At 53.2% G+C, this 11474-nt stretch overlaps 7 protein-coding genes across 7 annotated transcripts; 4 read left to right on the top strand and 3 right to left on the bottom strand.

Annotated features, from left to right (window-relative positions):
• Positions 1–170: 170 nt before the first annotated feature.
• On the top strand, positions 171–392 carry BO80DRAFT_317511 (uncharacterized protein; the record flags this gene model as incomplete). The annotated part of the gene is made up of 1 exon (XM_025715085.1): positions 171–392. A coding segment is annotated over one exon (222 nt), but the record flags the coding sequence as incomplete, so codon positions are not given.
• Positions 393–718: 326 nt separating this feature from the next.
• On the bottom strand, positions 719–1904 carry BO80DRAFT_499850 (oxidoreductase; the record flags this gene model as incomplete). The annotated part of the gene is made up of 2 exons (XM_025724206.1): positions 990–1904; positions 719–769 (listed from the first exon to the last, which is right to left on the bottom strand). The coding sequence occupies exons 1-2, from the start codon at positions 1830–1832 to the stop codon at positions 719–721; spliced, it is 894 nt and encodes a 297-aa protein (XP_025578354.1). The 5' UTR covers positions 1833–1904.
• A 321-nt stretch (positions 1905–2225) lies between these two features.
• BO80DRAFT_462176 (MFS general substrate transporter) lies at positions 2226–3852 on the top strand (the record flags this gene model as incomplete). Its single annotated transcript, XM_025722496.1, has 9 exons — positions 2226–2286; positions 2346–2421; positions 2466–2496; positions 2556–2637; positions 2811–3065; positions 3107–3320; positions 3417–3498; positions 3562–3631; positions 3682–3852. 9 exons carry the CDS (start codon positions 2226–2228, stop codon positions 3750–3752), a joined length of 942 nt encoding a protein of 313 aa, XP_025578353.1. The 3' UTR covers positions 3753–3852.
• Positions 3853–4327: 475 nt separating this feature from the next.
• On the top strand, positions 4328–5335 carry BO80DRAFT_375163 (putative short-chain dehydrogenase; the record flags this gene model as incomplete). The annotated part of the gene is made up of 5 exons (XM_025716622.1): positions 4328–4527; positions 4587–4656; positions 4711–4795; positions 4840–4908; positions 4959–5335. Coding segments are annotated over 5 exons (801 nt in total), but the record flags the coding sequence as incomplete, so codon positions are not given.
• Positions 5336–5993: 658 nt separating this feature from the next.
• BO80DRAFT_400185 (uncharacterized protein) lies at positions 5994–7946 on the top strand. The gene is made up of 3 exons (XM_025717507.1): positions 5994–6539; positions 6609–6686; positions 6737–7946. The coding sequence occupies exons 1-3, from the start codon at positions 6191–6193 to the stop codon at positions 7750–7752; spliced, it is 1443 nt and encodes a 480-aa protein (XP_025578351.1). The 5' UTR covers positions 5994–6190; the 3' UTR covers positions 7753–7946.
• On the bottom strand, positions 7795–8893 carry BO80DRAFT_253900 (uncharacterized protein). The gene is made up of 3 exons (XM_025714658.1): positions 8484–8893; positions 8060–8426; positions 7795–7949 (listed from the first exon to the last, which is right to left on the bottom strand). Exons 1-3 carry the CDS (start codon positions 8580–8582, stop codon positions 7837–7839), a joined length of 579 nt encoding a protein of 192 aa, XP_025578350.1. The 5' UTR covers positions 8583–8893; the 3' UTR covers positions 7795–7836.
• Positions 8894–10437: 1544 nt separating this feature from the next.
• On the bottom strand, positions 10438–11253 carry BO80DRAFT_253808 (Hpt domain-containing protein). Its single transcript, XM_025714657.1, has 2 exons — positions 10787–11253; positions 10438–10735 (listed from the first exon to the last, which is right to left on the bottom strand). Exons 1-2 carry the CDS (start codon positions 11056–11058, stop codon positions 10468–10470), a joined length of 540 nt encoding a protein of 179 aa, XP_025578349.1. The 5' UTR covers positions 11059–11253; the 3' UTR covers positions 10438–10467.
• Positions 11254–11474: the final 221 nt, after the last annotated feature.

Raw genomic sequence — 11474 nt, 5'->3', positions numbered from 1 at the left:
AACCAGGCCTCTGCCGTCGCCGCCACTGGCCCGACCCAACATACACCACCCTCCCCACCCCATTCCCCTCCACCACCACCACCACCAACAGTACCCCCTCCTCCCCCTCCTCCACCACCTCCACCACCTCCACATCAACATCAACCACCTCCCTCAACACCAAAATACACGGCTACACCTGCACCGTCCTCGTCAACAACCGCAGCTACCAAACCGACAGCATCTGCGAGACGGAGACCCGGGCGCAAGAAAACGCCGCTATGCGGGCGTATCTCATTTGTCGGAATTTCTCGGTGAATGATGGGATGTATCCGGTCGGGGTGGATCATGGGGGGGTCGTGCAGGGCGTGCCGGTTGCGATTGGGGTGGGGAGGGGGAGGAAGTTTGTTGAGTATCAGGGGGATAGGGAGGAGGATGGGGGGAGGGATGGGAGGGGGGGGGGGAGGGTTTTGGCGCTGGGGAGGTAGATGGGAATACTATTTAGGGGGGGGATGGACGGGCCATGATGATATGATTTATGATGATTGAGATGGATTGGATGATGATGATGATGATATGCGACATACCATTTATATTATATACCATAGCTGAGGGGGAGGTAAGGATTGATATAGATTGAATTGTGCCTTTTTTTGTTCTTCTTCTATATTTCGTAGTCTAGGAGTCCGATTTAATAGTACGGGTTGGTTCTAGGTGTGATGATGGGATGGATCAGATTCTAGGGTATGGCTATTCGAAGCATTGTATGGATCTCATAGTCTGGGTGACCCTGATGAAGTATTAATCCAACTATCACATACACACATATCAACAACTCTTTCGTAACATTAGAAATAGCACTAAGCATGACGGTAGTCGAGCAGTGGAATCAACAGACACCAATCGTCCATTCAGTCTCAGAGTAGCTACACTGGCATAAACTACAAAACCAACCCACCCCCATCCACCACCAGATCCGCCCCATTAATATAACTCGCCGCACCACTCACCAACAGCACCACCGCCCCCGTCAACTCCGCCGGTACCCCCATCCGCCCACTCGGATTCCGCGCCGCCCACACCCTCCGATGTTCCGCGATCCCATCCCCCTCATTCAAAATCGTATCCATATACCCCGGACTGATACTATTCGTTCGAATGCCATACCGCGCCCACTCGGCCGCTAGGCAATTCTTCAGCATTAGCACGCCCGCCTTACTCACATTGTATGCAGCCTGAGGCTGGGGATAGTTGACTCGGTGCGCGGAGATAGAGGCGATGAAGGTGATAGAGCCACCAGTTCCCTGCGCGACCATTCGTCGGGCCGCAGCTTGTGCGCAGATGAATGAGCCTGTGGTGTTTACGTCAATGACATTGCGCCACTGGCTCACTGGCATGTCCAGTGTTTCCACGCAGCCGACGATCCCGACGAAGCAGATGAGGGCATCGATGGAGCCGAGGGTCTGAGTGGTGGTGTCCATTGCGGCGTTGACGGCGACTTCGTCGGTGACGTCGACTTGGAGGGTGGTGATTTTGGCGTGGGGGAATTTCTTTTGGAGTTCGGTGATTTTGGTTCCTGCGTGCGTGGGGTTCGCGTCGAGGATCATTAGTCCGTTTAGGCCGTGCTCGAGAAGCGCTTCGCAGGATTGTAATCCGAGAGTGCCCGCTCCGCCGGTGACGACTGCGTTGCCTTGGACGGTGAAGCGGTTTTGGGCGCGCTTGGTGGTGTCGCTTTCTAAGCTGGGTTGCGGGGGTGGGGTCATGGAGGAGGGACTGCCATCGCTGAAGATCATGCTAGGAACGACTCGAGAGGCGAGGGCATCACGGCTTGGTAACTCGGCTGAGGGCGACATTGTGATGATAGTGTTGAAAAGATGAGATACGATTCTGGGATTATTCAAGGTGGATGATCAAACGGCCTTATATGTACCGTTTCGATGAATCACCTTTCGTTCTAGCTTTAGTCCGGATGACTTCATCCCGCTGCGTGTCGGCGCATTGTCCGCCGATTGTATATCCTGCAACATCGGCACACAGCGCACCGTCATCTAGATAACTCCATATTGACCTTACGAAGCCCCAGACTAGACCCCAGACCCCATGCCCGGTAGTGGCTTGGTCAGTAGATGTGCTACTTTGTGCGGAGAACCCATATATACCCTCGGGCCTCCGCCTGCATTGCAGGCAATTGCTCATGCAGCATACTCTTCACTCAGTTATCCTGCCTGAATAGATCTGACTTCAACATGGTTGCGATTAGCAATAGTCCGTCGACGTTAGGATTAGAGACTACTTATGGCCCAGCTGGTAGGCCTGTCGATAGGCCAGCAGTCGATTATACGTCCTCATGCTGATCAGACGGTCAGAATACAAGGGCCTCGTGCATAACTCATTCTTGCTGTTCCTGTCCACATTTGCGAGCATCGGAGGTGTTCTATATGGGTATGTCTTTCATATAATCCCTCCGGCAGGATTAACATGTGCAGATATGATCAAGGAGTCATCAGTGGGGTTCTGGTGATGGCCAGCTTTGCCAGTTCGTCTTTCACAAATTGACATCCTGCTAATCTGCGTAGGGCAGAGAATTCCCCTCGTTGCCCAACAACTCGACACTCCAAGGGTGGATGGTTTCCGTCCTCATCTTGGGTGCCATGTTTGGTACCCTCGCCAATGGCCCCATCGCCGATCGTCTCTCTCGTCGCTGGCGCTGCAGTGTCTCTTCTCATTGATCCTTGCCGTCGGGACCTTTTTTCCTGCCGTATACGCCCCGGTGGCTGATGATGAAAGGTAGGAGATATGAACGGTTGTATACATCAAACTAACCTGGACAGATCGCGAGGACGAAGCAATCTCAACACAGTCTCGTCTTCGTCGGGTCCATAGCAGCGATAGCTGCATCATGAACGAGGTGCTCGGAATCAAGGTATCGGTGCTTTTTGACAAAGCTACCACCGCGGCCATGTTTCCTGGCATCACCTCTCCCGTCCGGTTGAGCTATGAAAGATACAAATCCTTGTTTGTTTCTTGTCATCTCAACCGCCGGTTACTGACTGCCTGCGCACTTCAGCTAATTCAGCAGTTTACAGGTAAGTCTCCAGCCCATGTGGTCAACCGGCTAACCTAGCAGGTATCAACGCGATCATTTACTATGCACCGCGGATCTTTGAAGATATTGGCCTCTCCGGCAACTCCGTGGATCTCTTGGCCACAGGAGTCATCGGGATCCTCAGCTTCCTCTGTACCGTCCCGGCATTCATGTTCATGGATCGCTGGGGTCGCAGAACGGTCCTCATCGTGGGTGGCATAGGCATGGGTATCTCCCAGCTCATTGTGGCTACACTGTATGCGGTGTACGAGCACTCCTGGGCCAGCCACCGGGGGGCAGGATGGGCCACGGCTGTCTTTGTCTGGATATAAATCTGCAATCTTGCCTTTAGCATTGGCTGCGTCAACTGGGTGATTCCCTCTGAGATATTTCCGCCGGGGGTGCGGTCACAGGCGGTTGGAATAGCCATTGGCGTAAACTGACTGAGCAATGTAAATCTGGCACAATTGACTGGGTACTTATTCTGATCGTCATAGTTCATCGTCGCACTCATCACTCCGAAGATGCTAGATACCTTCACGTTTGGGTCATTTTACCTTTATCTTGGTGAGCACCTCACTCGGCTTTCTGGTATAGGCAGCAAGCTGACCAGTAAGCATTCTGTGTCTTTCTCATGTTCTGGGTGTATTTCGCTCTCCCGGAAACCAAAGGCGTTCCAATCGAATAAATGGACAGGATTTTCGGTGGGAACCAGGGTGAACAAGACACGATCCGGATGGCAAGCATCCGACACCAGCTTGAGATTGGAGAAGTTGGTGCTGGCAAAGATGATTCCGGTGGCTATGTTGAAGAGGTCGAGGATCATGACTGGACGGTGTGACCACCAACGAAGGAATGTTTGCATGAGATTTGTACGGTTTGGAGATAGGGCTGGTGATTTGCAGTGTTGAGTCGTGATATTCTGTAGTGGCCTGTCATCCGACGAAACAAAGAGCCGACCTCCATTGGTTGGCCATGTACATACCAGATGCATGCTTCATTGCCAGCTGCTGATCGACGGCAAAGCACCTCTCCGGGTATTGTTAGTGAATAACCGCATCCTCGGTCCCTCGGGCTTGTTGAATGAATGAGTATGCATCGGACCCCAGACGCCCGACTGGCCACCACAAAGCGCAAATGATCGATCGGGGGACAGCAAGCCGGTCCGACGTCTTCATAGTTGCTCTTTTCCATCCCAACGGGCTATAAATACCTCTTGGAAACCTCATTGACATACCACCACAAGCCAATCAATCGTTCACAATGTCAATGACCGTGTCTGACTGCACCCAAGTCCGGCCGGGATTTCCCCGTCCTTCTCCGGACACACCCTCCAATGTGTTGGAGCAATTCAAGATGTCAGGCAAGGTGGTGGTGGTGACCGGGGCGGCGGATGGTATTGGCCATGCTGTTTCAGAGGCCATGGCAGAGGCTGGTGCCAATGTGGCCATGTGGTATAATTCGTGAGTCTCTGTCCACTTGCAAGCGGCATTAGCCAGATCAATTCTTAACTAATAGAAAGGAATGATGTGGCTGTCAAAAAGGCCGAGCTGCTGGCGCAGGCCCACGGGATCAAAGCCGTCCCATATAAAGTTGACAGTTAGTGGCACCATCCCGACTAAACACCAGGCTAACTTGACATGCAGTCTCCGACTCTGAACAAAGTGAAGAAAGCCATTGAAGAGGTCGTTCGTGACTTTGGACGAATCGATGTCTTCATTGCCAACGCGGGTACGTCCATCGCCTCATCTAACCACAGACCCTAACAGAGCTAGGAATGGCGATATCCAAACCAATCCTAGAGCAAAAGCTAGACGAATATCGCAAACAAATGTCCGTCAATGGTAAGCACCGCCCACAGCGTATCTCCATTTCAGACCTGCTAATCTCTCAGTCGATGGCGTCGTCTTCTGCGCCAAATACGCCGGCGAGGTCTTCCAGTGTCAAGGCAGCGGCAACCTCATCATCACATCTAGTATGAGTGCGCACATTGTCAATGTTCCAACTGACCAACCTGTCTACAATGCAACCAAGGCATATGTCACCCATTTCGGAAAGTCCTTGGCTCAGGAGTGGCGGGAATTCGCACGGGTCAATATCGTCTCTCCGGGATTTTTTGATACTAAGATGGGGGCAAGCCCTTTGGCAATCAATGAGGCGTACCGGATGGCAGCGCTGGGACGCCAGGGTCATACCAAGGAGATCAAGGGGCTATATTTGTATCTGGCCAGTGATGCTTCCACGTATACGACGGGAAGTGATGTGCTGATGATGGAGGGTATACCCTTCCTTGATATGACATAGATCGATTGGATAGAATGTGTTCCTGAGTGTTCCTGAAAGCTTATTAGTTCTCTGTTCCGGTTGATGTCAGCAATCGCCTAAACTCGAGAGAACGGCTGAGGTAAGTAGGTGAGTAGACCGTACGGAGTAAGCTTTGCAGATATTCATAAGTAAGGGCATCGATAGATCGTCCCAGATGACGGCGTCATTGACACAACGTCATCACCATCATGCCACCTTATCAGTAACTCTTATCAGCTTCATCTAACCCAATGATCGTATAGAACACTTAGAAGTCTGCACCACAGCGACTCAACGCCGCAGGAGAATCTCACTTCAACGGAACAATAGAGTAAAACACAAGCAAGGAGCCAGCCAACACAACGGCAACAAACCAGCCCGATCAGGTGACGCCCGCCTACACCACCACCAATACTATGTACTCCCTATCCAAGCAACCAATCCCACCGTATTGCGTATCCCATCCCCATGATCCCCATAAATTCTCCATTCAAACCACCTCCAATGACCCAACAACAACATCATCATCATCACCATGCTTAATATCCGAACTATACGCATGCGTGTCCCCCACACACCACCCCGCTGACTCATCATGACGTATCCCATGTTCCAAGGTCTCTCTCTCTCTCTCCCCTCTCTCTCAGTCTCTCTGTACATTTGTGAACAAGCTAATAAATCCTTCTCATAGATCTGTACTAATCATCCCTCTCGAAATACCTCAGCGCAATACTATATCCGAAACCTTCCCTCCGCAGGCAATTGAACACTTAACGTCGAATATATACATGTCCGCCGCGCAAACCACTCAATGACCGCACCATGCGGTCCATTCTACGTCGTGTACCGAATACAATTCCGCCTTTGCGGGGTGGAGGGTCGAGCAGAGTGGCATTCCTGAGTGCTTGTCCGGGGAGAACAACTCTGAGCGGGAGGTATACCAGCCATATCCGTATCGGTGGCGGCGTGGGGAATAGTTACATGCCGCTCGACCGGAGGGGGTTTTCTGAAAGTAGATGGATACGGGAGGATAAGAAGAATGATACTGAGACGAAGGAGCAGTTGGAGAGGTTACGGTTGAGGGAGAAATCTGGGGAGGAAGAAGAGGGTATGGAGGGGGAGGGAGAGAGGGAGGGAGGAGAGAAGGGATTGGAGGATGCGATGACCAAGGGTGAGTTTAGCTTTCTATCTGAAGTATACATGTGCTTTGATAGGGTGGAATTAACTAAGAAGTTTATAGGAAAGCTACTGACCACGCCATCGAGACTATTCAAGCTACTCCTCCCCTTATCAACAGGCTATCATCGCGAACACAAAGGTATGTATACCCATCTACACGATGAGCACGTGTATACTGAACAAAAGCAGACATCGAACCCATCGCCATCCTCGTCCACCCCCAACAGCCCCTCTCCCACCTCGAACGACTCATCCAATCCGAACTCCCCCCTCTCAAGACCCCCTCAAACCAAACCCGCTCCCCCACCGTCTCCTTCATCGCGCAACAAATCGAAGACCAGCCCCCCCGGCCCCGCAAGGCCCTCTACGAAGGCACCAGCGCCGAAGTCCACCAACTCGACGAACTAGGCCGAATCGACGACGGGGAAGGCAAACGCGCCCCCACCGAAGACGACACCTACACGTACCTCCGCCGGACCAAACCCCAAAACCACAACCAGGACCAAAGCCTGGAGCAACGCTTCGTCCGGTGGTCCCAATCGACCGAAATCGGGGACTTCATCCGCGACGCCGCCCGCGCCCGCGAATTCATCGTCTCCATCGAAGGCGCGCCCTCCGGGCTACACCAAATCCGGGTCGCGGTCCCCTCGTTCGACGAACGCACCTACTTCCTACGCATGCGACTCCGCAAAATCGCCAGCCGAATCCAAGTGATCGCGGAGATCAAGCACGAATGCGATGCGTTAGCGCACCGGGGCGCGCAGCGGGTGGCGGTGGGCGGGTTCGGGATTCTCGCGGTGTGGTGGTATCTCGTGTACAAGTTGACGTTTGAGACGGAGTTGGGGTGGGATACGATGGAGCCGGTGACGTATTTGGTGAGTTTGTCGACGTTGATGGGAGGGTATTTGTGGTTTTTGTACCATAATCGGGAGATTTCGTATCGGTCGGCGTTGGATTTTACGATTAATGCGCGGCAGAAGAAGCTGTATCAGGATAAAGGGGTGGATTTGCATCTGTGGGAGTCGTTGATTGATGAGGGGAATACGCTGCGCAAGGAGATTAAGAGTATTGCGGCGGAGTATGATGTTGAGTGGGATGAGATGAAGGATGAGAGGGATGAGAGGGTGGCCGAGGCGTTGAAGCAGGAGAGGACGCAGAAGAATGGCTCCAATAGGGATCGCGATGAGGATGAGGGAGATGATTAGTACTACTACAGTTATATCACACGCCGTCGCCAATTCCTCAACCACCACGGCCTCATCACTGACACACACCACATTCAGTCAGCGTCATCCATTCCGAACCGGATCATAATACTCCTTCTTCCCACTACTACCAGCAGTCGCATTGACAGTATCATCTCCTTGTCTCGACGACGGCGACGTCTGCGGCGACTTGGACCCTATACATAGCAGTTAGTTAGACCTGTACAGTAGCATACTATCCACCTGTATATCCTTCAACCACACCCAGCCACAAGACAAGAAACAACAGGAAAGAAGATATACATACCCTCCTCCGCAACTCCCACCCCCAACCCCGTCCCATTCATATTTCCATTGCCATTCCCACTCACACAATTCCCTCCCCTCCTTCGATTCCGATTATTCCTAACATCCCGAGATCGAAACACACTATACAGCAACCACCCGGCGACCCAATTCGGCGCATACTCGCCAGTGGTCTGACCCCTCGCAAACAATTGCCGGGTCAGCGGCCCCGCATTGTGCGCAATCTCCGTGATGGCCCAGCGTTGGCGATCCGGACGGATATGGTGCCAGAAGTATGGGGGTTTGGTGGTGGGTTGTTCGAGGAGAATGCTTTCGAGGAGGTTGGAGGGGTCTTCATTGAGGTGGTTGTAGGTGGATATTGCCTCGTCCTGTTTCTCTTTGGTTATTATCGTGCTGCGAGGATGGGGATGGGGAAGGGGACGCACTCGCATTGCGCGGTAGTATTGCTCGTGTTGGGGGTTATGAGTCGAGAGGCCTAGGGCCGCCATGAATTCTTCTTTAGAAGCGCGGGGGGAGACGGGCATTTCTTCTTGCTTTCCTCTTTGCCTCTGTCTTTGGGACGTTCTTGGTTGCGGGGGTGATTAGTTGGGCTAATGAGTATTTGGGAAGAGGTATACAACGATGAGATAGGAGGCAGTCAGGATATATGTACTATCACGCCATCCGAAGGGATTCAGGGGATGATCTCGTCGGCCGTCTCAGACACAGTCGCACAGCCGTGAGGGCTTGATGTAGACGACAGTGCTTATTCCGGATCAGCAAACCGCTGGGGATGGAGACTGCAGATGAGAGATGGGATGAAGGCAGAAAGACCATGGTTGATCCCACCTGATTGGATGGCAGGTCAGAATTGCAGGATACTATCGTGTGTAGACCTGCTCCATCCGGCAACCAACGGCTGCACAGCCGTTGCCGGTCACGGAATCAATCCGTGAGACTAAGACCCCCTCCTTCTTCATGTCATCAGATCCACTGCACGCAAAGCAGGTAAACGAAAGCCCTCCCGCCGTCCCACTCGCAACGACGAGTGCATGTAAGTAGCCGATGTTGAGATGTCCCGATAGACGAGAATCACCATTGTCTGATCCGGTCGACGGGTCTGTCTGACCGCACGAACAGGGGCTCTTGAATCATGATATCTGATGGATGAAGTGTAGGCACGGAATGCAACCAGGGAGTCGATGTAACCTGTACTGTCTGTCCCGGTTCGGATGAGAGGGTCGTACACACGACACAAGAAGGGAGCGGGGAAGCTAGATGGAACTGTTTTCCTGTTTTCGCGCCAGGATGAGGGCATAGAAACCCAAGTCATCTACCAAATCCAATATCATTCCCATCGCCCACTCCCAACCGTCTGCCGTGCGACAAAGCGATCCCATTCCGCCAAATTCACGTCAATTCGACTTCAGCCATGAGCTTCTAGGTGTGGCTAACCCTAGCCTGGCTGGGGACGCCCCGCCAACGGATAGCAAACGCCCCGGTCTGGTTTGCAAGGCCCCGTGTCGATCCCTCCCTCAGCCCGTCCTTTTCCTCGTCCCAGGGAATTATATCAAGGCGGGGCCGCCGACTCGTTTGCCAGCTTCGAACATACTCGGGGGTCTTTCAGTGCCAGTCGTTTGTAGGTGAAAGAAGAAACTTCGAACGTCGTCGCGACCCAAAACAGCGGTCGACACTCGTGGATTCCAGAGGCCCGTCGACCTCATCTCCCAACGTTGCTCAGCCTGGTCCCTGTGTAAAGGCGCCAGTGAGGCAACGGTTGTACATACTCCAGTATGTCCGACAAGCCACGGCGGAACTCCGTCTCGCAGCCCGCAACCGCGCCCGGCAGTCTGTCCCAGCAGTCTGCCCCAGTCCGGTTGGACCCGATAAAGTCGACTCAACTACCACCTACTACATTATAATGATCTAGGGTCTGGCGAGGGGTCGGCGACCCCCAGCGACTTTCATCCGTCGGCTCAGCGTCAGGGACTGCCGTCCAAGCACGCCCGGCCCCTGCCCAGCCGACGACTACCCGATCATGCCACCAGGCAATGTGCAAGCGACATCCGTCAAGGGGTCCCTCGCAACTAGGCTCGCCCAAGGCAGGGCGACAAGAATCATATCATCTACCTCTGTTCTGTTTCTTCATATCCCCTTGGTTCATGGTTCATACAGGTCTAGGAACAAACACCCCGGCCAAGACAAGGGGGCAAGGAAACCAACCTCCTCCCCCCCTCGCGGCCTGGTGGCTCCCCTTCATATATCCGCAGTCTTAAAGAGTAGCTGGTGGTGTTTGCGGTCACTGGGTGATTTCGATTGCATTGGTCTTGGGCGGAGCGTGTGGCCTCGCCCTCAGCGTTTATTCAGTTAACTGACAGAGAACCCTCGCCTGCTTCTACCTTGCCCGTTCTCTTTCTGTTCATCCTAAATTCAAGAAGAGGTCGCGGTTTCACCATAGTACTTGCGTAGGAATGCTTCTACTTCTTTGTAGTCCACCTTGACCTGCGTCAGGGTCTTCTCGATGCGCGAGAGTGAGGTCTTCTTATCCGGTTCATCCGTCGAACCGGTCTCGTCCTTGCCGGCGCCGTAGTGCTGAATCTTCTCGCAGGCATCCTTGACCTTGATAAGTCCCAGAGTGGCTGACGATCCTTTCAGGTAGTGTCCCAGAGAAGACAGCTCGTTCAGCTCTTCCTCCTTCCTAGAGGCCGGTTAGCACGAGAACGGGCGGCAGACACCAGGGAATACTTACAAAGCCTTCTCCATCTTGTCAAATGTGCTCTCTGCCTGGTCGAAGAAGCCGTACACGATGCCCTTGCTGAAGTCGTTGTCCCCCTCATCGTCCATTTCGAGAATCTGCTCGAATGTGGTCTGGTCGATGCTCTCACTCATCTCCGCCAGTGTAGACGGGATCGGCTTGGTCTCCTTGGGCTTAGGGACATCAGCGTCAGCCTTGGCATCAGCCGGCGGCACCGCGACACGTACAGGCTCCTCCACAGTCTTCGTGGTGGTGGTGGGCGCCATGACGATATGATACGGGGGGTGTTTCTCGGGTTCTAGATCAGGTTTCAAGGGTCGTTCGATGTAGGAGCAAACGCTCGAGACCACCAGAAGTCAATAGCTTTGACTAGGCTGTGGATTCGGACTCTGTGGATCAATCTAGCCGGCTATCCCTCAGGTCCAAGCCGTAAAGCACCGAACACGGTATACTGAGAATTACACGGAACGAATCTGCAGGCCAATCCCATGTCAGCTGGTGAACACGAATCGCGCGGCGACGTTACTGCTCGACTCGATCGCGGTGGTGCCCTACGCAATAGGGGTATTACGGTCCAGCCCAGGACAAAGACAGAAGATCAGGAGATATACAGTAGAGGGAACAATAATGCAGACACACACGGGACTGAAGAGACCGTTGGTCTCTTGGATGGTTGCGTTGT

This window comes from Aspergillus ibericus (genome assembly GCF_003184845.1).
Source record: "Aspergillus ibericus CBS 121593 unplaced genomic scaffold BO80scaffold_7, whole genome shotgun sequence".
Classification (NCBI taxonomy): domain Eukaryota; kingdom Fungi; phylum Ascomycota; class Eurotiomycetes; order Eurotiales; family Aspergillaceae; genus Aspergillus; species Aspergillus ibericus.
Note: the sequence above shows the minus strand (reverse complement) of the source record. Positions and strands in the feature narration are given on the sequence as shown.